At 41.1% G+C, this 26514-nt stretch overlaps 2 protein-coding genes across 2 annotated transcripts in view; both read right to left on the bottom strand.

Moving 5' to 3' along the window:
* Positions 1–584: 584 nt before the first annotated feature.
* On the bottom strand, positions 585–13424 carry si:dkey-156n14.3 (zinc finger protein ZXDC). The gene is made up of 10 exons (XM_031731432.2): positions 11376–13424; positions 10628–10780; positions 10021–10099; positions 6135–6265; positions 5824–5994; positions 3645–4429; positions 3104–3188; positions 2850–3022; positions 1489–1590; positions 585–1323 (listed from the first exon to the last, which is right to left on the bottom strand). The coding sequence occupies exons 1-10, from the start codon at positions 13372–13374 to the stop codon at positions 1237–1239; spliced, it is 3765 nt and encodes a 1254-aa protein (XP_031587292.2). The 5' UTR covers positions 13375–13424; the 3' UTR covers positions 585–1236.
* Positions 13425–19102: 5678 nt separating this feature from the next.
* The window catches only part of LOC116317977 (copine-9), a 269801-nt gene continuing 262389 nt past the window's right edge, over positions 19103–26514 (bottom strand). Inside the window, exons 20-21 of the mRNA XM_039612659.1 lie at positions 25695–25768; positions 19103–22736 (exon numbers count right to left, since the gene is read on the bottom strand). Of these exons, the coding sequence (XP_039468593.1) occupies positions 22509–22736; positions 25695–25768 (302 nt within the window). The 3' untranslated portion in view covers positions 19103–22508. The remainder of the gene's footprint in view (positions 22737–25694; positions 25769–26514) is intronic.

Raw genomic sequence — 26514 nt, 5'->3', positions numbered from 1 at the left:
CCCTCCCTCAGTTAATTCACTTCTCATTAGTACAGGGGGATCTGCGGCCAGTCCCCTCTGAGGCCTTCAACAAACAGCAGCCTCAATCCATGCTCAAGACATCAGCCATTATTCTACTAGAAACGCTGTCACATCTAAATAAGGATGGGCTCCCAGCTAGAGATTTACTTGTAGTTTAACTGGGTAGTTCAAATAGATACATAGATAAATATATCTATGTAATTATATATGCCACTCTGTTTATATTGGCTAAATGGGACATTTCAAAATAAATGATAGCACAAAAAACCCATGTGACCAAACTTTGCCATTTGTTACTGACAACACTTCTTCAATTACACTCACTCTATTTTTAAACCTCGGATTGTTTTTTCTTTTCTAAAACTCTGCAGATCTGCTGCCGACTGGTCCTTGCTTCAAACTCTGTTTCTTCTACTGTGAGATGATCAGCTTCACCAGTACTACGACTTAAATTCAGTAAAGGGATACCACTTCCTTTCTAAATGAATCTCCCCTTTGTTACACATTTATCTGCATTTTTCATTTAACCAAACAAAGTGAAATGACGGCTACTTCACACATCCTTCTGATTGTGCTTTGAGTCTTTAATTCTTCTGCTTTTGGCTCTGCCATTCTGTAAACCCGTAGCTAATAATAAATAAACTGAAATCATCATTAGAAGGTAGTTACTCATGTATACAAATGCATGGACAGGCATGTTTTCAACATGGAATTACTGCTGCCATAGAAAAATAAATCTAAGAAAACACAAGAGAAAAGAACAACAAATAAAGCAGGTAACCTGCCAGTGGACGCGTGCACAGCGTGAAGCATGAGTTCATAAGGCAACTGGAGAATAAACAGCGCACTGTGTGTGCATGTGAGTGGCAATGTGGCACTGTGGAACAGACATCATCATCAGACGTCCTCTGTTAACACCCACAGAGGACGGAGCAGCCTCTGACATAACTGTGCTCTCAGCTTTGAATTTGGTACAAACTGGACTTAAAATAATACGATAACATTCTCAACAAAGAATCCTCTTTTCTTCTTCTCAAGGTGCATTATCTGCTGAATCATGACCACCCCCTCCACAAACTCCACGGAGCACATGTCCAAAAAGCCCTTTGAGGGTGAGGTTTGATGAAATCTATCATCTCAGGGGGGTTTGTCCATGTAAACTGTGGATGGAGGCCAGCTGCCGATAGACCTCTGACCCCGCAGCAGTATAGGTGTTCACTCCAAGTCCTGAAGGTTGATTGTGCTTCCTGTGAACTGGGAGTTGTCAGAGCCATTGTCGTCCTCTGTAATCACCGAAGACTCCTGTGGAGAAAGGCATCACAGCTCAGTTCTCTAAAGGCTGACAGTGTCACTATTCTGTGGCTATTACAAAGGACAAACACAACCGATTTCATAACAGAAAGTCAAAGCACAAATGCCATCAAATGTCTCTTTAAAGACAGAAAAGATTAGCAACACAAATCCCACCTGTAAAATGTTGACAGGCAGGTCAACAGTGAGCTGCGAGTGGGAGCTGGAGGGCTGAGAGCTCAACTGGAAGGCCAGGTCTCCATCACTGGCTGGGTCATCCTGCGTGTTCACACATTGATTAGACACTCCAACAACCGCTCTACATCAGTCTGCTGTTCAGTGCACGCTGCACCCAATTATGTGATAAAAGAATGTAAAGAAAAACAGTCCCTAGTTGGATGTTTCTAGTCATTTTTTACTAATTTACTAGTTGATCAGTCAGGAGAACGAAATCAGATTACTGGAGTATTCAGACTTAGAACTCTGAAACGAAACATACAGTGTTTTATGTTTGGGTGTGGCTAGCATTAGCTGTGCTAGCAGCACCAGCTTTCATGTCCACAGGTCTGTGCAGAATGTTTATACACTTTTCTCTAGCCGAGTTATTTTACATCATTCAACTTTTTCCATTTCTGCCGCCACAGAGAGGCCTTTGCTTCAGGTGTTTCCTGATACTGAGCCGAGGAATTGGGTTTCACTTTCACCAATGTCCTTGTAGCTTCTGGCATATATAGCCCGTTTCCATTAGTGCCTACACAGGTTGGCTCGACATGGTTTTTTAGAGTTTCCCATTAGGTGATAGTACCTGGTACCAGGTACTTTTTTTAGTCATGAAGTGATCTGAAAATGTGGCATCATCAGACTGCATGCCAGTGATTGGCTATTCAATGGCATGAGTGTCTAGTTCATAAAAATCAAAAACCACCATTTTTGAAACTTGGCAACGAGGGACAAGGCTGCACAAAAACAGCACGGTGGTCCCCAAATGTGACAAAAACCCACAGACAGCAGCAGGTATACCATCGCCAGTCACCCTCCTTGGTTCGTGTGGCATACAAATGACATCACAGAAAGTACGGACACGTTGCTATAACGACCCCACGCACATTCAGTGGGACTTGATTGTAATGGGAAACGACAATACAGCTGGTTTTAATGGCACACATTTGACCAAATGGTAAAAACAAGCCTCAGACAGAACAACTCCCTGTAGCCAGTGTTAAACTGGCACCTTAATGAGCTTATGGGATGTTGCTCTGCACTTATAGTGTGTTCTTAGTTCCCAAATAGCAACTAATATGTTTTCACAGTACACAAAAAGGTCAATTTCACACTGTGCAGTAAAAATGCAGGAGAAGGAATTAAAATCTATGGAACAAATTCTCATTAAAACAAAGGCATGCACCCAGACAGTAGCAGTGGTGAGTTATCCAAATCATGAGCTTATGTGAACCGTAAATATCACGGTTTGGTCTAGACAGCTTTACGTTTTCTGACCAGGGCAGATTTACCACCTTCCCCAACTTGTCATATCTCACCTGTAGCAGGTGGATCTGGACATACTGGGCACCGGTGATGGGGTCACGGAGAGTCAGGCCCCCATTTGCTACTGCAGCTCCATCACCATAGCGAGCCCCAGAGGGAGCGAGTGGTCCTGGAGCTGTGGCAGCCTTTGTTCCTTTAGCTTTTCTCTGACTTGAGCTTGAAGTCCCTGGACAAGTCAAAAGAAATTCTTGTCAGTCTAAAAGTTACTGGAGCTTTGGCTAGCATGAAACTAAACAATGTATGTCACCGGAGGAGGCCGAGGGGGCTCTCTGCTTCTTCTTCTTAGCCAGCTGGATGGCTCTGTAGTCAGTCCTAGCCGAGCCCCCACTCTCCTGTCAAGCAAAATGGGAGCATGTTAGGTTTGCACCACCTTTCATCATCTGTCTGTTGACTGCTTTGTCTACTGATTGTGATTAATGTTGTTAAATACGTATGTGCCACGACTGAACAACATATTGTCAAATAAAAAAGGACATTCATTCAAAGATCAGAAGACTGAACAACAACAAAGAAAGAAAAAAAACATCTGAGACAATGGCTATATTTTTTCCATTTTAGATGAAAGAATGGAGACTGACACGATTCATTATCAAAGACCCTTTATATGTCATTGAACTATGAGTCTTTTTTGGTTTTGCATCTGTTACAGAAAGGTGAGCATGGTCCTTACCCAACCGGTTACCTTTTGAGATTAAGAGGAAAGCTTGTATGTCTGAAAGTCGCAAATGTATTTTCTGTATCAGCTGTGTTTCGATTAGTTTATTTAATCTGTGAGTATCTATGCTCACCAGGAAACTGCTTGGTGACACAGAACTGAGTTCCGACTCTTTCTGTGGGCTGAAGCTGCTGCTGTGACCAGGAAAAACAAACTGAGTGAGCACTTTTCCTCCCTCCTGGGGTCCCAGCACCTCCACACAACCCAAAAGAGTCCCAGCACCTCCTTGGCCACCCACCTCCACCACCTTAGATGGTGAGCCAAGGAGCTCGGCAACAGGAGCTACAGCCAGGGAGGCTGGGGGTTCCACGCTCAGGGAGCTGGACGAGCTGAGTGGGTGCTGCAGAGTGGGGTCCACAGTGGCACCAGTACCCTGCATAGTAAGGGCAGTGAGGGTTCCCAGTGCCTCTGGGGTAACTGTCTGCACATCGTCCAGGTTAAGGGTGCCTTGTGGGGGCAGGACGTCACTCGCTGTTCCCTCCAGGTTGTGGTGGGGGGTCATGTCGGCATTCCCTGCCAATATAAGAGGGTCCACAGCCTTAGCCATTGTGGTGTTAGTGCTGGTAACAAGTGTAGTTCCCACTGAAGAGGGGTCGATGGTCAGGATGCCAGAGCTGACCAAGGACAGGTCCATTGTGAACGGGCCATTAGACGTACCCCCACCAACTGGGATTCCCACTCCAATGCCTGTAGTGGGTGCAGTTCCTCCAGGCACAGAAGAGAACAGAGAGCTGAGGTCCAGGTTTGTCAGCTGGTCGCCCCCAGCAATACCAGGTCCTGCAACCGTGGTAGGTGTGGAACTAACAAGCTCATTACTGGGGGTCAGGGTTGGTGTGGTCTCCATCTGACTGAGAACATCTGGGAAGGAAAACAGGGAAAAAAAAAAACTTAATTAAAAAAAGAACATGTCAGGAACAACAGCAAGTGGAATAAAAGATTAAAACTGTTACACAAGAAAGAAGGAATCGTTTCAATCCATCGCCCCACATGGAAACAGAAAACAGTTGGGTGATGTTTTATCAAACATGTTCCAGTAAGGTTCGTTTCTGTTACACAAGATTTTTGTTCCCATCAAGTAGAGCTGGGCGATAGAACAATAACGATATGTGTTGCGAAATAACTTTTTCTCGATAGAAAAATTAAACTATTGCGATAGGCCTCATCTCTCTTGTCCTCTTAAAAAAAGAAAAAAAGAACAGCCAATCCAAATTAAGTAGCGCAGAGCCGAACCAATCACAGCTGCAGCGTCACGTCACGTGACTTGTTACGTACAGCACAAGTGCCAAGCCGCACATGTGTATTTGTTTTTGCAGCCGTGCAGCCCGGGTAATGAAGGAAATGAGTTTGCCGACTAGAGAAAAATCAACCGGCGTGAGCGTGTTTAAGGTTACCGAAGAAAAAAACAGATGATGGTTCCAATGCCGGAGAGCTTGTCGAACGGAAGGGCCACAGAAGTTCCGTAGTGTGAAGGTATTTCGGCTATTTCAAGTCTGACAAAAAACAGAGTAGCGCGCACTGTAAATTGTGCCGAAAGCAAGTCTGGAAATACAATAAAGCGGTGCATGCTCAGTCTGACTGAAAGCGCTGATTCGTCATTCGGCTTTTGTCAGACTAAAGTAACTGTTAAAACTGTTTGAAAAGCTAAGCTATACAACAAGGAGAGATGGAGAATTTCCTTTTAGTTCTCAGTTTATTTGATATTGACAAAAGTTAGTCAATTTTGTCTGTTCTTCTGTAAAACGACCTAAGATTTATTTTTAGAATTAAAATTTTGTTTCTAAGTGGAACTGACAATTTAGTTTTGTCTGTTTTGTTTGTTCTATTTTGAAACTTAAACGCTTTAGCGGCTGCCTTTTGTGTAGTTTGCAATATTTGCCTTTATTTATCTGAAACTGAAGTCTCATGTTCCTGAAGTACATCTACCCTGTTGAACTTATTATGGGAAATAAATATTTAAATCAAAACAAGCTGCTAATTATTTCACATTTTACTTGTGAGCAACGGCACATTTAAATCTTACAAATATAGTTATTTGGCTTATATCGTGATATATATCGTTATCGCCTGAAATGAAAAAAACATATCGTGATATGAAAAAATCTTATATCGCCCAGCTCTACCATCAAGATGGCTGAGTGTAGATGTTGACAGACAGTATGACACTCGTATACTGAAATGCAGCACAGTGCTAGGGAACTTTAAGTCCTCTCTACATTATTTTTCAGCCATGAGCCTGCAGAACAATTACTAACCAGGACTGAGGTGGTGATGTTTGAGCATGTGGCTCTTAAGGCTGCTGCGGGAGGAGAAGTGTTTGGAGCAGTTAGCCACAGGGCAGCGAGTCCTCAGGGTGCTGGCGTCCTGCTTATGCTTTTTGGAGTGGATGTAGAGGCTACTACGTGCTGAGAATTTGGCATTACAACCTGAAGAACACAAAGGAGGCACATGTGCAGTCACAATGAAACACTGGTCTTAAGTAAATATTTCAGGGAGAAAATGTGAACATCTGTCTCCTGGAAAATTATTACAGTTTTGTTGATGTTCCTTTATAAAAGGTTTGTACCTTCTGCATGGCACTGAAAAGGCTTAGTGCCTAGATGGGTAATACTATGTCCTTTGAGGTGTTCGGCCCGGGTGAAGGACTTCCCACAACCCTCCTCTGCACAGACAAAGCGCCGATCATCGTCATGTTTCCTTATACACACACACACAAACATACATTTACAAACAAGGTAAGAAAAGTCATAGCACAAAAACAGAATTTCATTTAGATTTTGTTAGATCAAACTGAAGCTAAACTTAACAAGAAATCAAGGCCTTCAAAGTCAAATTGCACCAGTAAAACAGAACTGCAGTGACAAGCTCAAGTTTACTAAAACAAAAACAGGTATGTAACAGCAATCACACTTCACGTAGTGGCAAAACATTCCCACAGACAGCACGGAAGAGGAGGGTGTATGCAGCCTGTGTTGTTACTGGGCTGCTTTTCGCAAGGCTCCACTTAGATATTTTGCTAAGACTGTTTTGATTATTTGGAGCCAAAAGAAGCATATGATGAGAGGTCTGGCTGACAGCCCAAATATACCAAGTAAAGAAAGTGTACTTTATTGATCCCCGTGGGGAAATTCCTCTCTGCATTTAACCCATTCACTCAGTGAAGCAGTGGTCAGCCTTTGGGCGCCCGGGGAGCAGTGTGTAGGGACGGTACCTTGCTCAGGGGTACCTCAGGGTAACTGTTCAGGGGAATCGAACCCCCGACCTTCCGATCATGGGGCCACCACTCTACCTACTGAGCTATCCCTGCCAGTAGAGATGGCACGAGACCACTTTTTTTATGTCCGATACCGATATCATAAATTTGGATATCTGCCGATACCGATATGAATCCGATATATTGTGTTTTTTAATCAATAAAACTGTTTTTTTTAATATCTTGCTGCATTTTGTATAAGTTCATACTCAAGTTTAAATAAACAACAACACTAAAGCTATTCTGTTATACCTGTATGTAAAAAATACACTTCGCCCAAAATATTTCATAGTTCAGCAACACTGATCAATCTAATAAACTTGAACCTGCTCCATCCTCCCTATTCTGGTATTTTAAAGAGTACTTAGCAGAAATATTAAGCAACCTAACTAATAGGGTTGCAAACTCCCAGCAAAAAAAAAAAAAAAAAAAAATTGGGAACCACCCCCCACCCTCCACCTCATGATGCTTAATCGATCTAATCAACTTTAATTTGATGCAGGGTGAAAAAAAAATGCACAGAAATAAATTATTTTTCAAGAATAATTAAATAGATTCAACATCTTTCTTCAACAGAATTGCAGAATTCACAGATGGTACACAGCAAATTCAAAAGTGTTAAATGTATTGGTGTTAGTAGTCTTCTTGCAAAAGTAGAGTTAATTTTACTCTTAGTAGAGTCACATTCCTTTAATGTAACTCTGAGGTGTAAAATTATAGTAGTTAAAACCGAGTGTTAAAAATGAGTGTTTCTATGTCAAATCTGGAGGTGTTACAATGGAAACATTAACTCTTGAACTCTTAACTCCTAGAGGGGCTATGACACTAATAGAGTAAATTCACAGACTCCGCCCCCAGTACCATAGGCTCCAATCGAAGCTGAAGTCAAGCCTTTCAGAATCTTTTGCTCTACATATTTGAGTTGTTTGCCATGCTTGGTAAGTCATTTTTTCAAAGATTGTTTCAATTATTATTATTAGCTTTTACTTCTGTGGCTCTTTGGAGTTGAGACAAAGCTGTGTGAAAGGCATTAGCCATGTTGCTCGGTGATAGCATAACATTCTGTTTTAGCTAGCTGAAATGTATTGTTTGCGGGCAAATACTACAGCCTTGAAAAAAAGCTTGCATGTGAATTTTCAGTCAAATTTTTGGTCAACTTAAATTCCCCTTAAAACAATGTCTAGAATGTGAAATGTTGGTATAATGGTGCTACTTGAAGCCTGAAAACGATCTCCCATAAAAACAAAACAAAACGAGCAAACAGCAGTAGCTGCTGTTTGCTCGTTTTTTTCTATACATGTCCTGCCTGGGTTCTACATTAGCATTTAGATCCCTCCAGAGTTTTGTGCACACGGTTTAGGTAAAAATGAAAAAGGTGAGGTTTTAAATTTAGTTCAGTATTACCTGTTGTCTGTGTCCTTGTCTTTTGGGAAAATATTTTACACAAGTAATGGCTCAAAAATGATTCCTTTTTTTACTGTGCTGCAATAGATTACCGGATTAATTGTGCAATTAATTAGTGTCAACTAATTTTTAATCAATCTCCACACAGAATATGCTGTGAATATGAAGGTGGAATATGGGGGAGAGCAGAAGTGTGTTGAAGTTCCACAAAGTGATGAATGAAGGACATGCATATTGTATTGAAGAAATAAGTGATGAGAACCTTTTGATAAACAAAATTCTAATGAAAGTGAGAACATGTACATTGTTACATCTTTCAGAAAATGTTTTGAAATTGTGGTGCACAGTTCAGAATAAATGTTTTTCAAAAACCATTGCATCTTTTTAATGTTTATTTCCAAAGGAATTTCTAGAATTTCAGAACAGTAGAATTTCCACTTTTTAGAATTAATTAGAAGATAACTCTTATGTAGTTAAACTAAAATACTCTTTGAGAGTTAATATATAAACTCTTAACACCTAGTTAGCATTAGTAAGTGTTAAATTATCAACTCCAGATAGATTTGGTGTTTAACACTAAATCAGAGTTAACTTACCAACTCTCCAAAAAGAGTTAAATTAACACTCTCTGGTGTGGACCCATATAGACACTTTAATAGTGTTGAAATCAAATCTGACAGTGTTAATTTAGACATGCTGGATTTGCTGTGTACCTTCCCAAAGGAAAAAGTACTATAGCTTACTAGGGTATATTAGACTTAACAGTTACTATATACAGTAATGGACTTCTATACATTTTACATCAGATTAAAACTTTGGGTGTAAGATTCAGATAATTGTTTATTAAAAGCGAGACATTTTAAATGAGAATAAGAAAGAAAAGTATGTCTTTGTGCCCCCTTTTCCTGTTCATGCCCTATCGGCCCCCTGGCTAAACTTTGCTAGATCCGCCCTGCACAGTTACCAGCCGTCAGCTACGTAGAAAAGGATCCTGGTGTAGAAAGTAATATTAAATACATTCTAACAACAGCTTATCAAGCTTAAACATGCTGCTGTTGTTCCGCTGCTGGTTTCCTCTTTCTGGTGCAAAGTGGGCCAAAAACAAAGAAGAGAGACGGACTCGCGACAGAAAAGCCGATCAGCTGATCATTAATAAGTTTCACGATTGAAGTAGCAGCAGGAGAGGGAGAGAGAGAGGCAGTCGCTCCATATATCGGTTGTTAAGCTTAACGTGGGAACGCTTTACAAACATTCAGAGATGAACTTACACACTTGCTTTACTTCTCTCTGGGATAACTTCCTCGGAGATGAATTGCTGGATTGCTAGTGAGGCTACAAATACACACAGCCGCTCTATCACGTGAGCACACTGCTCCGACGTGCTACGGTTATGAGCCGAGTTACGCCGTGTCGCAAGTTTTGTGAGATGCTTTTTTGATATTTAATGGATCGGATTACATTTTTTATTTCTCTCCGATATCCGATCCAGTAATTTACGTCAGTATCGGACCGATACCGATACGTAATATCGGATCGGTCCATCTCTAATACCAAGCACACTGAGCAACACCCTGTCAATCAAACGGTAGCCACATGTAGAAAATACACAAATCACAAAAGGAAAAGCTGTGTTGCATCAAATCTAGCTATCAGCTATTTTCCATCTGCAGTCCCGGGCACGTAAAAAACAGAAAGATACAGTATCATTAGTTCCTAACAGTAAGTTACACACAAATGGAGTGTGTCCACTATTTTATACCATGATCAAAACATAAATGAATAAGCACTCACTCACCTTTTATGTCGGAGCAACTTTGACATGCTTGTGAAAGACCAGCCGCAGCCCTCTGAGTCACAGACAAACGGTCTCTCGCCTGGAGAAAGGAAGTTACAAGTTTAATTCCTAATGCTACACTACACCTACTGCTGCAAGGATCCTCACTTCACAAATCTTTTATTGTGAGCTGGATCGAGATTTTTTTGGCCAATTTTCTTTTGGAACGCTAAAGCTGCTGATTGGTTTTGTCCTTCTAAGAACTAAAAGTGACAACATACACACTTATGTTTGTGATTTCTATTTAATTCAATGCTCATAAAAAAACAACACAATTATTGGCCTTTTTAAATAACTTACAGCTGTACATATTCCCCACAAAAGCACCAAGTTTACTTGTCGCTGCAAGCTCAGAAGGAACTTTTACTCTCTGCATTAGTGTTAGTATTGTGAAGAACAGTCACAGCTAATGTGTTTGGATTTGTGGCACTGCAGCTGACTGCTTCACAAAAATGTATTAGGAATAAGCCAGAGTTAATTTAGTAGGCTACATGCTGCTTTTAAAAAAATTAACCACAGAAAACAACAGGCCCAGCTGAACCGACCCTTAAATCTATTCTCAATTTACCCGTGTGACTCCTCATATGGATCTTGAGACGACAGGCCTTATCGTAGGTCTTGTCACAGCCTGGGTAGGTGCACATGAAGTGGCCAGTTTCTCTGAAGTGAGTGCGATTGTGGGAGAACAGAGCACTGAAGGTGATGAAGGTTTTCTCACAGCCTGCGTAGGACAGAAAGACAAACATGTAGGACACCAACAGTACCATAAAGGCATATTTTATATGTATATATTTTTTTCATCATATTCTGTTAAACAGAAACTGTTATAATCATGTACCCTCATATTGAACATAGATCAGTGCATCTACATTTAACTCTTGTGAGACAAACGCTCAGGGTTTAGACTGCTTTAAACACTCACCTTTAAACATTTTTTTCTACTACTGGCAATATACGATGGCCCGACCCACCTGCTGCTTTAAGTTTGTTTAGGTAGGGCAGCCACAGAGTTTGTTTAAAACAGCTCGTTTCAGAGGTTGATACTGAGTCCCAGTATAAGATAAATTTGGAGTATTTTTTTAACTGCAAGTCATGCGAAGCTATTCTAGCACAGATAATGAATAGAAATGTGTAGCAGGAAATAAGCAAATGCCCTGTGTTGTTCAAAACTTGTCAAACCTTCTGGTAAAGTGCTTCGTATCATAGCAATGATGTTGTGAAGTACCCATCAGCCAATTCCAAGTGTAGAATATAAAGCTAGAAATTCCAAATGGTTACATAAAAGCACAAAATTCACTGTTTGATGTATGAGTTACCTGGGAATTCGCATTTGTGAGGCCTCTGTGGCTCAAAGTGGACCCTCTGATGGTTGGTGAGCCGGGTAGCACTGCGAAACCTCTCGTTGCAGACCTCGCAGGCAAAGGCGTTATCCTGCTCGTGGACTTTGACGTGAGCCTTGAGGTTGTAGACAGTGGTAAAACGCCGCCCACAGCCTTCAAACTGGCACGTATGTGGCCGCTGCTTGTTGTGGGACTGGAGATGCCGCTTTAGCTTGTAGGAGGTGGCAAATGCCCAGCCGCAGCCTTCCACAGTGCACTGATATGGACGTGGGTCCTCAGCATGGTTTAGGAGGTGAACCTTGAGTTTCTGTCGTGTGTCAAATGTGGAGGGGCAGCCTGGTTCTGGGCAGTCAAAGGTGGACACGGTGTCTTTCTTGGACCTGATTACTGGTACAGAGTGGCACTCTACATTGTCACAGCCAGCTACAGCAGCTTCGGGAGGCGGAGGGCCCAGATCTGCCTCTGTTACTGCACATAGTGACCCTGACTCCTGCTTGACAATGGCACAGGAGTCCAGTGAAGTACCTAGCTCTGACAGGGAACAGTCATCCACCAGAGCCAGCTCTGAGTCGCTGACAGACAAACCAGGTGTGGGCTCTTCCTGATGGCTGGAACTGGCTACTGCCAGTGTGCTGATCTTCCCGATCGATTTAGTACCACTGTCATAGTTAAGGAGAACAATATCTTCATGATCTTTCATTCCTAAGTGCTCCTTCAAGCTAACCATGTCATCCTCCTTATGTACATAGCCCTCGGGTGGGGCAGCAAGAGTTAGTATCCCGTTTTCAATAGTCACTATGATGCTTTGGTTATTTATCGTGATAGTTCCGGAAAATGTTTCGCTAGCAGGCGGACTCGTGGAGGCCGTGACCGGGTTTGCACCGCCCTGCGGCCCCGCTGAATCTGTACCAAAGTCCGATGTGTCCATGGCTTCCACGATCCCCGCAGTCCCTGAAATCAAGGTACTGCTCTCGTCAACGCGAGGCTGCGACGAGAGCTCCCTGACCAGTTTACCTTCGCTGCTTTCGGTACACATCTGGCCACAAATCCTATCGCCATATTTGTTTGTCAAAACAACGTCTTCGACGGTGGGGTGGTAGGCAGTCTGTTTAACGTTACCCGCCGCGGGATTATCGTTCAGCAAATTGAAAACATGCTCAGGTTTCAAGCCCTGTGTATCGAGGCAGTTCAAAGTGTCATTAGATTCACAGGAAACAACGTTACTGCGGTTTCCAGCCTCCATGGGGCCACAGTGACTTGCTTTGGAACACTGCTTTTTACCTTTCATTTGATCGCCATCCTCAGGCACATCCGGGCGCTGTTTACTCGTCTCGCCGCTGCCTTCGTCTTGAACGACATTAAAAAGAACATAAAACTCCTGGGTGGTTTGTTCCGCCAGGTTTACCGTGCTCAAGTTCCCCAGCGCCGCAGCGCTATGGCTGCCTACTGAGGGCTGTTTGCAGGAGCCGTCCTCACGCTGCTGCCGTAAAACTGGAAACGTTGGTTGCCGCTGCGGCATCGGTTCCTCTTCCCCTTCAAAGAGAGGCAGCGCCATTTGCATTACAACATCCCCGCTTTCTAATCCGTACTTCCAGGCTGTCTTGACAAACTCCTGTGAAGCTAGTAGGGCACTGAGCTCATTTTCCTTCTCCGGGTTCACGTTATGAAATCCCACACCCGGTCTGTTACCCGGTAAATTGCTTTTAAGCGTAGTCTGCGGTGCGCTGACAGGCGAACAAGCCACCTCGCTGCCATTTTCCGCCAGTAGGCGAAACGGCGATGTTCTCGGCCTAGTGTTGTTGTTGTTGTCGCTGTGTAGCTCAAGCGACTCCAGCAGTCCTTCCGCTTCATTTTCGCTGGAAATAAAATGAGGTATTGACCCCGTTGCCGATCGATGTGAAGACGAAATGCTTCTGTGTAGGGCGCCATGTTGAGACTGAATGTTTTGGGCATCAGAAAGCCCCTGGATTTCCATCTTGGTATCCCTGTAGCAGCGACACGGAAAAAGGCCCGCCCTACTATATGGATATGATCCATGGAGCCACTACACGGTTTCCAGTGGGCCTAGTGTTGCGTTCAGGGGCAGTATTGAAATTTCACCGTCAGGGGTGGAGGAACCAACAAGGTTTGGTAGTCGGGTGTTTGTTAGCAACTACCAAAGCTTTGTCAAGGTCGGTAGAACATCTCTTCAGTTTTCTGCACAGAAGCCTTACATTTAAGAAAACGAATAAAGCCACAGCTGATAACTAAACTTACAGTCTAGTATTAACAGAGGGACAACCAAATGTCTTTGGGTCAAAAAGTGCAATATATACTGTTCTTAAATGTAATGGTTTGAACCACGAGGAGTACCTGAAGGCAGCAAGAATAGGCCATAGTGAAATTGTGATGTGGATAGTGTAGTAATGGATATTTGTGCGGATTAGTTATTATCAAAAATACATTTAAGACAACCATTCTGCACTATTTATTTATTCATTTATTTATTTATTTATTTTTAATTGAAAGGTGAATCCAAAACTTGGGAAATTCCCGTTTCCAGTTTGGTACAGTTCGTATTTCTTCCACTAAGTGGCAGTGTAGCCACTTCTCCTAAGAGAAAACATTACAAATCTGTTCTGATCAATTTGTGTATATTTTTTTTAGTTTTTTGACACACATGGACGACCTAACATCGCCCCCAAAATGAAGCCAAAATGGCCCCTGGTGTCTGGGTGGTCCTAAACCCCGCCTCCTCCATTTTAGCGGATGGAGGTCAAACTAAAATAAGTTCTACTCAGATAAAAATTTTCCCAAACATGCTTTATTTCATCAGGCTGATTTGTGTTCAAGTGGTCTCCTTTCTCATAAGTTTGATTCTAATTATTAACATAATGCTGTTAAATTGGGGTACAACATCATCATGACAGCTTTGACTGGCAGCTGCAATCATGAAGAAGTTTGCATATGTCTGTTCTGGAATGGCAGATAGATCAGGGACGCTGAGAGGAGGTCCATGCTCCAAAACCACACCGACTGTTTCAAACTATATTTAAATACATTTAAAAAGCACCAATAACTCAAAGGTAAATATTATACTGGATTAAGTGCTAGTGTATAAGGCTTTGTCTTTTTTTTAAATAAACAGTTCATATGCCAGCTGTTGGCAGAACTGTGGAACTGAAAAAAATGTAAGAGGAGAACTTACTTTCAGATTTGAGGGATAGACTTTATATTTCATGTTTGGTGATGATTCTGTTCTCTTTGTGAAAACAGGAGCTGCCCTCAGACCTCAGCACCACCTAGTGACAACAGACAAATCATCCTGTATGTTCACTGTTTGTAGAAACTCTAAAATTAACTTTTGAAAAAAGTACAAAGTCTAAAGTACCACATGATGTGCCCCCGGTGAAAGTTGCAGCTTTTTAAAGACAAAAAAATCAAAGGGATTAATCATCAATATAACAGTTTCACTATATAGGAGCATAAACACTACCTCAGTTGGTTTTTCAGGGAGCTGCTGATCTCAGACCTGCACACCTTCTCTTTTAACACTGAATGTACTCAGTTGGTTCCGTATTCTACCTTAAATGTCACGTATATTGACCGTTACCCGCAACGTCACGTGCATATTTACACTACCCAGCTGGTTGTGCATTGTGCTCCTGGCACGTCAGAGTGTCTCTTATTTGATAATTAAAAAGTTGGCAACCCTAGCTCGGCGTTAGAGCCTATCCCAGCTATCATAGGGTGAGAAGAGGGGTACACACTGGACAGATCACCAGTCTGTTGCAGAGCTAACACAGAGAGACAACCATTCTCACTCATATTTATACCTATGGGTAATTTAGAATTACCATTTAACCTAACCTCAGTAACTGCACGTCTCTGGACTGTGGGAGGAAGCCGGACTACCTGGAGAGAACCCACATTTAATATGTTAGTTTAAAACATAATGTAGACTCTGATCAAGGGACAAGAGTTGAGAATCATCCATTGGGCTAATAAGTTTATTTTCCCTTAAAAAAATTGAACAGTACAAATAAAACAGCATGTTAAGTCACTGCTATCTTTTTCCTCTTCTTTCAGCTGCTCCCTTTACTGTTCGCCACAGCGGATCATTTGCCTCCATCTCACCCTATACCCAGCATCCTAATCTGTAACACCAACTGTATGCGTGTCCTCCTTCCCTAAATCCACTCTGTGTTCTTCTTTCCTCCATATCCAGTATCCTTCATCCAACGTATCCACTATCTCTCCAGATAATCTGAGCCTGCCTCTCTAACTTTGACTCCAAAACACCCTACCTGAGCCGTCCTTCTGATATACTCTTGGTCTGGCCACTCCCACTGAAAATCTTAGCATCCTCAGTGCTGCCTCCTCCAGCTTTACCTTCACCATCTCCAAACCACACATAGCCGGTCTCACTACTGTCTTGTAAACTTTCCCTTTCACTCTTGCCATAGTGCTGCTCACTGACTGTAACTTGTCTTCTTTGCATTTAGCTTCAAAAACTCTTTTCCATAGCTTAAAGTCCACTGCCTTCTTCATTCCTCCAAAGGTATATCATCGGCACCCTTCCACTCTAATCTTCGTTACTAATCCACTGCACTTCCTAATTAACTAACTGCCTAACATTTGTCCTCTTCTCTCTCAATTTCTCTATTCATCAACTCATCAAGGCACTTCTACCATCTTCTCAGCACACTCTTTTATTATATTTCTGTCTCCATCCTTAATCACTCTAACCTGCTGCACATCCTTTCTAACTTCATCTCTCTGCCTAGCAAATGATGCATCACCACCATCTCTTTGTCCTCTTTCTTCTGCTCAGAGGAAACACATGCCACCTTTTGGGCAGTTTCTCTCAGCACTTTAGCTGTACTTTCCCAGTCATCTGAATATTCTTCCCTAACATCCCGAGCCTGTTTTAACTCGCCACTAAACTCTGCAAAGCATTCTTCCTTCTTCACTTCCTCCATTTAATCCTTGCCACTGCATTCACTCACTTCTTCTTCATGATTTCATGATTTCATGATTTCGTGGACAATTTCTGACATCCGCCCATTAGTTTCCAGCTTCAAGTTCACGATCCTGTCTGACATTCTCTTCAGCTCCATAACACTCCTTCAAGATTCCCCATTCTCCATTTCATTTACTATCTGCACTGTAGTAATAGAGTTTGAATCCATGTCCCCACATTGGCTCAGGGAGGGGCGGGGCCATCTGCTGCGACCGGTTGGGGTGAAAGAAGGAAGACAGGATAAAGTCATGCTGTGGAAGAGAGACAGAGGTTAATAACAGGTATGATTCAATGCAGAGAGGTCTATTAACACATAGTGAGTGAGAAAGGTGACTGGAAAGGAAAAACTCAATGCATCATGGGAATCCCCGGCAGCCTACGTCTGTTGCAGCATAACTAAGGGAGGATTCAGGGTCACCTGGTCCAGCCCTAACTATATGCTTTAGCAAAAAGGAAAGTTTGAAGCCTAATCTTGAAAGTAGAGATAGTGTCTGTCTCCTGAATCCAAACTGGAAGCTGGTTCCACAGAAGAGGGGCCTGAAAACTGAAGGCTCTGCCTCCCATTCTACTTTTAAATACTCTAGGGACAACAAGTAGGCCTGCAGTGTGAGAGCGAAGTGCTCTAATATGGTACTACAAGGTCATTAAGATAAGATGGGGCCTGATTATTTAAGACCTTGTATGTGAGGAGCAGGATTTTGAATTCAATTCTGGATTTAACAGGAAGCCAATGAAGGGAAGCCAAAACAGGAGAAATATGCTCTCTCTTTCTAGTCCCTGTCAGGACTCTTGCTGCAGCATTTTGGATTAACTGAAGACTTTTCAGCGAGTTTTTAGGACATCCTGATAATAAAGAATTGCAGTAGTCCAGCCTGGAAGTAATAAATGCATGAACTAGTTTTTCAGCATCACTCTGAGACAGGATATTTCTAATTTTAGAGATGTTGCACAAATGGAAGAAAGCAGTCTTACATATTTGTTTAATATGTGCATTGAAGGACATGTCCTGGTCAAAAATGTCTCCAAGGTTCCTCACAGCATTACTGGAGGCTAAGGTAATGCCATCCAGAGTAAGAATCTGCTTAGATACCATATTTCTAAGATTTTCAGGGCCGAGTACAATAACCTCAGTTTGATCTGAATTAAGAAGCAGAAAGTTAGCGGCCATCCAGGTCTTTATGTCTTTAAGACATTCCTGCAGTTTAACTAATTGGTGTGTGTTACCTGGCTTCATGGATAGATAGAGCTGCGTGTCATCTGCATAGCAGTGAAAATGTATGCTATGTCTTCTAATGATGCTGCCTAAGGGAAGCATGTATAATGTAAATAGAATTGGTCTTAGCACTGAACCCTGTGGAACACCATAATTGACCTTAGTGCAGTGGTTCTTAACCTGGGTTCAATCGAACCCTAGGGGTTCGGCAGAGCCTCCGCCGTGACATGCACGGCTCATTTTGTGCACCAGTAAAAAACATATCTATGTCTTGAATTTGAAAAAAATCATATTTTATTTTTCACTAAAGAGTGGTTCAGTGAAAGCGCATATGAAACTGGTGGGGTTTGGTACCTTCAACAAGGTTAAGAAGCACTGCCTTAGTGTGTGAAGAGGACTCTCCATTTACATGAACAAATTGGAGTCTATTAGATAGATATGATACAAACCACTGCAGTGCAGTACCTGTAATACCTACAGCATGTTCTAATCGCGCTTATAGAATATTATGGTCAACAGTATCAAACGCAGCTCTAAGGTCTAGCAGGACAAGCACAGAGATGAGTCCACTGTCAGAGGCCATAAGAAGATCATTTGTAACCTTCACTAAAGCTGTTTCTGTGCTGTGATGAGCTCTGAAACCTGACTGAAACTCTTCAAATAAGCCATTCCTCTGCAGATGATCTGTTAGCTGTTTGACAACTACTCTTTCAAGGATGTTTGATATGAAAGGAAGGTTGGAGATTGGCCTGTAATTAGCTAAGACAGCTGGGTCTAGAGATGGCTTTTTAAGTAAAGGTTTAACTACAGCCATCTTGAAGGCCTGTGGTACATAGCCAATTATTAGAGATAGGTTGATCATATTTAAGATCGAAGAATTAATTAATGGCAGGACTTCTTTGAGCAGTTTTCACCCAGCTCTCTCCCTTTACTAGTCATAGTCTTTACTTTTTAAGTCACTACTCTGATCTCCAAACTCACGTCTTTTTTTCTGTCTCACTGACTCCAAATACACCTCCCCCCTTTACTTTTCTTCTGTCTTCAGCTGATAACTAAAAGAGGCTAATCAAAATATAGTTGCATAAAGTTTAATAATTTGAAAATAGCCATCAATATGCAGATTATAAGTATAAAATGTATATACATTTGAAACAATTTGGCCCCTTTACAAATATATAAATAATAACAATTTTTCATCATTTTTTGAAAAAAAAAAGATATTGGTCTAATTTATCTTTGAGTTAAAAATACAAACAAACAAAGGCGATTTATGTCAAGTATAACACAGTAATTACTGTAAAGCAATAAACAAGATTACAGTTCAGCCTTCAATAATGTCTTTATTTGGTTTTTAAGCAAAAGCTAGAAAACAGTGACAAAATTAAAAACTTTGACCAACACAAGTGGAAACAAAAATCAAAGAGATATTTGGAACAGAGTGAAAAAATGGAAAGAAGGAAGACTTCACAAAATATTCTGTACATCACTTTAACATATTTACACGCAGCTTCTACATAACAAATGGAACTGGTGAGCAATAAATAATAACCTCATCCTGTACACACTGTGTAGAAAGCTCAGCATGCTTTATACAAAAATATCCAACAGGTTATGTGACTTTGGGTTTGTTTACATATAGTCATAACACAAACATGCATGTTTTAAACGTTGTTCGATATAAATCTACCCTACTATTCATATATCTGTTATGTGCTGGATTACTAGGCTGGCAGTTCTGAAATAGAAGGATTGATTCTGCACAGTACACAAGTAAACACACAGAGGAATGTTGTCTGAAATCTTTTTCAGATATGAATACAGATAGTACAATCATTAGCAGCATAACAGCCATATAAGCATGCAAAATAACATATTTCCTCGTGTTGTCATATAAAAATAGAGTCCTCCCTCACACTTACTTGCAGGATTATGACAGAAATAAGGCCGCATGTCCATTTCCTTTCTGATACAATGTGACAAATACTCAGTAATCCAGATAAATATAATTTAATCCATTTATTGTTGTTATTATTGTTTCTGTTTTTGTGACATAGCCAGGCTGAACGTTCTAAAACTGTTGCTGAGCTTACATAAAAAGGTCAGAGACAAAAAACAAAAAAAATTGATGGAACTTCACAGTATTTGTTTTATGCAGTGGTACCAAAAAAAGAGCCCACCTAACAGTAAAGATCCTGTCGTTGCAAAAACTCAGAAGGCTAAAATGTTAGAATATAGATGAAAACGGACAAAACAAACACCAATAAAATGGAGCCATTTTACAACATATACTATAAATACAGAAATCCATTGCAATTATTAAAAACACATCCTAATACAAATATGCTACTGGACAGAACCCACACTGCACAAAATCAAATTCTTTTCTCTTATATCTTATTTAACTTTGACCTCATCTTGTCTCATTACATCTCTCCACTTCTTCGCTAGTGATATACCAAGTTTGATAAAAGTGTTTCTAATGCAGTGGCAGATCCTCTTTCCTTCAATATGCTGGAGTTTCAGGACACAAGTCCTAACAAACTATATGTTTGTAATTCTAGCACTGTGCACCTTTTTACTAGCAACATTCATGTGTAGCCTGTCTTTGAACTGAAAACTAAACACACCAGAAACAGAAACAATGGGGTTAACAAAATCAAGCCAGGACTGAAGTGCCAAAACTGCAGTTTCATGAATGGCCACTTGAGGCTGGCTTTAAAAGCAAGTCTAACCTCACTGCCTCCCATGTTAAAATGCCCGTCTCTACACCATTAAAAAGCATGTATAGTAGAAAAAGAACAGGCTTGAATGAATAGGCTTCCCTTCATAAAAGCTATGGTAGTACATCTTTTTTTTTAAATTCAACCTTTTGAAAATACTTAAAGTTAGGGTTGGTGCTGATTTGGTTAATAGGTGTGTCATCTACAGGGAGCTTGAATCACTGCTAAACCGGTGCTGTCTTTGTTGATTCATGTTATCGATGCACCTTGCTCAACCAAGCTAGCATTAGCTGGTAAGTTAAACTTGACCCTCTTATCTAAATATGGTCACTTCTGGCTTCAAAAACTGATGGTGGTGGCTACATGGGGGGTTAACCGTGATAACAGAGTTCAGTTCCCGAAGTTTTGAAGGAACTTGGAAATGTTTCTTTTGCAATGAGCTGGCATCAGCTCACCAGATTTCTTTCTATGGTCACACCTACAAAATTCGAGCAATGCTCTCAAGCACTGGGTGGTTTCTGTCACTTTCCAGAGGATGGCAAGTGAGAAGATTGAATTTCAAGGAATGAAGGGCTCTTACAGAGACAGGAGCATAAAAGGCATGAGAAAAGTGAATTGACGAATAATAATATTTTAATAATGATTAATATATTTGTTGCATTTTCTCATATTTCTTGGCCACACAGCAGCTGGTTTTTCCTGCTTTAATCTTGCATTTGTTTTGTCTGTGTACTTGTAAGCTGCAGTGTGTTGGGCTCTTTGGGACCACCAATGAAAAATTTAGGTTTTCTGTTCAAGCACTTGCTCTCTTTTGCTTAAATCATTCATGTACACAACAAAAGCAAGGAAAATAAAAAATACAGGGTATGAGAAGAAAAAAAAACAAGAACTCGGCATGCATGATGAAGATAAAGAGTGCACACTGAACAATGCAGCACTAAGTACCAAACCTCACATTCCATTTCTTCTTCTTGGTGTTTCCCACTCTTGGAAAAATTCAAAGTTAAAGCTGACCCTAACTCTCCCACACATTCTCTCTGCTACATTTGAAGCATTCAGGTCTGTAAAATCTGCACTGGCAAACCCTTTTCATTTTAAACAGGTACAAGCTGTAAACAGTTTCAGGACCTGAGGCACCTACCTCATGCATGATTCATCCCAAATGACAGCCACAGCCAGGAGATTTACAGTTTAGATAAAGACTGGGTACAGAGCTCACAGACACGGCTATGTTCAACTTTTTAACCAGGGCTGAATTGATCTGCCCTTCCATATTTTCAAATTGTACAGCGGCTGCAGGTGCAGAGGAGCAGGGGATGACTGGTTTCATACCCTTGTACATTTACTCCTTTTAGGAGGTGCTCACAAGCAACTCTCTTCATGTCCATGGGGGATTTTAACTTTAAACTTGCCCTGTCTTCTAGCAGTGTCTTTGAAAAGGAGAGCAATTTCCATGCCTTTGCTAAAGAAAAACTAAAACACAAGTTTCATTTTCTACAGTAACAGACAGCATATAATTTTAAGAAAAGAGCCAGTATTCCTTGGGTCTCAGTTGCAAGAACCAAGACATGATTTAATTTATTTCTTGCTTCTTTGTTTTCAGGTCCTCTGTGTTACTGCTGAGCCACTGAAACACCCTGAGAATAAGCAAATAAGGAAAGGATATCACCCTCAGAGCTGTCTTTCTTTACAGCTGATAGAAATCAGTTTAGATGGCTGCTACAGCATTTATTATTCTATTACAGCAGACTGTGAACAAGACCAGTAGTAGAATTTTTTGACTTCCCACCTTTGCAAGAAAAGTCAACAAAACATCCATAGTGGATTATAAAGGACAAAGGAAACAATAGATTTGAATGGAGCCCGTGTGTCTGTGCAGAATAGTGTGTTATACCTGGAGAGTGTTTGTGATAGATGCTGACAAAAACTCAGAAACATAAAAAAAGATTTAAAAATCTATTCTCTATGCTTCTTGTCTTGCAGAGGAATCCTCATAGTCAGTGCTTCAGAAGGAATTCTTACGTTCAGTTTACTGATTTGGTTTCTGTCAGACAACCTTGAAAACCCTGGAACACACACACACACACGCACACACATACACACACACACACACATGCACACACACACCTCCCTTTGCCCAAACAGCTTGCTCCATTCTGCCTGCTGTCCTTCTCTCAGGGGTGAGGGTTGCAGTGCTTGGTCGTACACGTATTGGTTGCAGTTGTGGTGGACACTGAGGGGGAGTCAGAGGTGATGGGCAGGGGGGGGCGGGGTTCAATCCCCCGACTTTTCATGAATGACAGCAGCTGGTCAGGGATCTCTGCCAGGACATCCTTAGCCAGTCGGGCCATGCTCAGGACCTGGTTCCCTGACCGGTCGATGTAGTCCCGGAAAGGAACAAACTGGATCGGAGGCAAAAGTGGCTGTTCAGTTCATTTGGTGTTTGTAGGTTCCTTCAGCATCTAAGGTGCTGCTAATACACTTTCATTCAGTCGAGGAGTTATTAAGTGTGCCTATGCCAAGAGGCACACTTATTACTATTCGTCGGATTTCTTATTCTTATTCTTCTTCTTATTATTATTATTGTTCTTCAGTTTCCGCCTGAAATTTTGCTTCATATATGTTACGTCATTTTGTGCGGCTGGATCTGGAATGGTGTGCTATGACTTTTGGTGTTTATGACTTTTATAGTTTTTTAAATATTAATATTTTAGTGAAAATTTTCCCGCGCTCCTCTGCCAAACAGTTTTGACAATAGGGTTACATATGTTAGATCATTTTGTGCGGCTGGAGCTGGACTAGTATGGTATGACTTTTGGTGTTTATGACTTTTATAGTTTTTGAAATATTTTGATTTGAGTGCAAATTTGGGCCAATTTCTAGGCTCCTGAGAAAGATTCTACTTTTGGCCCCATAGAAACAGACTTCATTTGTGGTGTCTTGGCTCTCTCTAGTGGTATACCCGGAGTAGTACAGCCAAAAAGGTTTATGCTTGGGGGGGGAAACTCCATAACCCACAATTCATAGCACGCCTCTACAGAGTAAACAATGGCGGCCACCACTTCGTTTTATATGTCTTTTATTAGTGTTTCTAGGTCACAAAATAAACTTTTAAGATATTTTCAGGCGAGAATGTAGGTGTGTAAACTTCAAATATCTGCTTGTTTTATCAAGACATCCCATATTAGCGACAATTCTCTTACGTGTTGCTGATAGCCGGCTAGCTAGCTAGCGTCGCTAGCGACCCTTCGTGAAAAAGCACCCAGGCTTGGCTGACAGTGAGGTGGCTAAAATTTGTTTCATCACCTGATCGCTCGGCAAGGGTCTGTGTCTTAGCTGGACTTATTTTTCGTTTATATGGGCCGATGATGCTGGTCGATGTGGAAAAAATAACTAAGTTGTTTGGTGGTGGAGCTACAACAGAGGGCAGCTATCCACCGGTGTGTGACAGAAAGGACATGCCGCGAATGACACATACGAGGCGGTGAGGCGACTGCCGATCAACCGGTGTTTGCTAACACGGAGGTCAATCGTGGATCAGGGAAACCGAAGGCAGGAGCGTGAGGTGAACTGAATTTCAGGTAAGAAGTTATGAACTGCACTCTATTTGGGTCAGATATAAACCGAGTTTAGGTGTAGTTTATTTTCGTTGTGCTGACTTTTTCAATCACTTACAATAACTCGTACTGCGTGCTAGCTAGCACTACAGCGTTTCTATACAGCTGTGTGCGTGCTAAGTTACCGATGTTACCGATGTTGAACTTTATGACAGCCTCCCCTGTCATTCTCTCGCCTGTTGAAACTTCAGTCATGAGACTGATCAATGATCGGCTTTTCTCTCGTTTGTTTATCGCGCTAAACAACAGCAGCACGTTTAAGCTTGATCAGCTGTTGTTAGAATTCATTTGATTTTAATTTCTAGTATCAGCTGATGTTTGCTGGAGCCACAGCTGAAAAAAGGGCTGGTCCAAACCAGGAGATGTCCTTACTGAATCAGCGCTGAACTGGTGATGGAGAAACAGGTTTACCCTTTAGGTGACATGAATGAGTTGAAGGGAAGTTATGAACTGTTTCTGAGAGACAAATATACACCAAGCTCCTTTTTTTTGTGTAGCTGACAGCTGGTAACTGTGCAGGGGCGGATCTAGCAAAGCTTTTGCCAGGGGGCCAGGTAGGGCATTAACAGAGAAAGGTGGACACAAAGATATACTTTTCTTTCTTACTCTCATATAAAATATTTAGCTTTTATTAAATAGTTATCTGAATCTTACAACCAAAGTTTGTATAATAATACACAAGATTGGCTGTAGACCATTGTTCATCATTCAGAACACTGTGTAAAAATAAAAAACAAAAAGTGAATGCAAAAGTGCATAAATATTTATTTTACGTGTTTGATGTGTGTGGCGGGGCGTGGTCTGCAGTGCCGCTGCAGGGGAGGTGGACCCACCTGAGCGGCATCGGCAATCACGCCTCTCGGGCGTAGTCTGTGCTCTCTCGGCTGTTTTTAGGGTGTGTGTCGGGCTGTGAGTTGAAAAGCTACAGCTGGCTGTGTGGGTAAACCAACCATGTGTGAAAAGTGGTCCATAATGTAATGCTTCAAAGTGTGTTCATGCAAACATTGTCGGGGTCTGCCCTGGTACAATGGGACTTCTGCTCATGAACCTGTGTGCACAGCGTCTGCAAATCGGGGCTATACGCAGTCACCTCATCTTTACCCCAAACTGTAAGCTGTCATCTGTGAGGCACGGGCGGTCTTTGTTTTTACCATAGTTCATGGTGGAGAATGGCTGCTCTTCTGAGTTTTGCTGTCTGTAGCCGTATGAATGGCAAACTACACTGATTAGCAGCGGCATAGGCACACTTAAAATTTCTTCTGAAATTTTCGCTTTCTAGTTATTTTTAATGTTGCAGATGTATTGACATAACAGTACATCAAGCTCAAACTGTGAGGCTTCAGATCATCGTTGGTAACGTTTTTTTGCTCTAAGATTGAAATATTCACAAAAAATGACCTGCCAAAAATCACAGTAAATCATAAACTGTAAGTAATTTTTCATGTATCTGAAAATTTTGGGGGTTTTGCCCTAATTGTCAACACTTTAAACATTTTTTCGACAGTTTTCAAAAATCACATATTTTGATAGCGTGGAGCTAGCTAGTCATCATCAAAGAGTGTTTTTCTCATAAACATCTATACATTTGTTGACATCACTAGAATGCTTTGCAGTTAAGAAGGTTAAATAAATTTGATTGAGTTTTGATTGGGGCTGTATTCTGGACAGTTGATAAAAAATAATTCTACATAGTTTTATACTGATAAACACCAAATAAGTGTGGATATGTCTTATACAGTGCACCTGGACGATGTCTCTCTCAGCAAAGCGTCCCCTTGAGGAAACTCTGACCTCATCTCCATCCAGCTCCTCCATAGCTGAAGACAATAAAAACAACATTATATTTACTGGTAAAAATATTGTATGACTTACATGTACAATGAAAAAGCTGAGTTGGAATTTTTATCCAGACGCACAACAGAAAATCGTCTAAATCCAGATATATTTTTTCTAGTACGCTTAATGTTTGTGAAAATGATTAAAGTGGTAATTTTATCTCAATTATTTTGAGTAGAAATGTCTTAATTCACTCATGTTAACCTCATGTTTGCTTTAGATCAAATGAGTGATTTAATCCCTACATAAAAATGTTTTTTTCGTTATTTATTTTTAATGGTTAGACAAGAAAATCAGACAATACATTTATACAACTTGGCCTTTAATATAGCACATTTAGCAGTACCAACTATAATAAAATACAGCTTTAACATACAATAATATTTCCTCAGTAAGATGAGCATATGTAAAATACAGTTTGCTTTTTTCATCTGTAGCTGCATTAACACAACATCTCTTAGCATGAACATTTTCTAACAGTTTCTGGAGCTGCTTTTTATCACTAAACATGTCAGTAATGTTCTGTACTCTTCCTCCAAACCAGAATAAATAAAAGCTCCCCTATTCACAAGGATTTTCCACAGTGGGTACATCAGCATATTTTATTTGGCTGATTTTTACATTGGATGCTCTTCCTCCCGCAACCTCCAAGGGATTTGTTTAAATGCATAAAACCACTACACTATGAAGCCACAGCAGTACTTAAAAATGTGACTGAAGAAATCTT

This window comes from Oreochromis aureus, linkage group 5 (genome assembly GCF_013358895.1).
Source record: "Oreochromis aureus strain Israel breed Guangdong linkage group 5, ZZ_aureus, whole genome shotgun sequence".
NCBI lineage: Eukaryota > Metazoa > Chordata > Actinopteri > Cichliformes > Cichlidae > Oreochromis > Oreochromis aureus.
This window is presented reverse-complemented; position numbering and strand designations above follow the sequence as displayed.

What these genes read in the sequence shown, in the direction of transcription:
- si:dkey-156n14.3 (XM_031731432.2), bottom strand. Translation starts at nt 13,374, where the DNA reads ATGGAAATCCAGGGGCTTTCTGATGCCCAAAACATTCAGTCTCAACAT. An exon ending in CCATATGAGGAGTCACACGG is followed by an intron (nt 10,100 to 10,627) that starts GTAAATTGAGAA and finishes TCCTTTCTCCAG; the next exon opens with GCGAGAGACCGTTTGTCTGT. An exon ending in AGCCCCCTCGGCCTCCTCCG is followed by an intron (nt 3,023 to 3,103) that starts GTGACATACATT and finishes TGACTTGTCCAG; the next exon opens with GGACTTCAAGCTCAAGTCAG.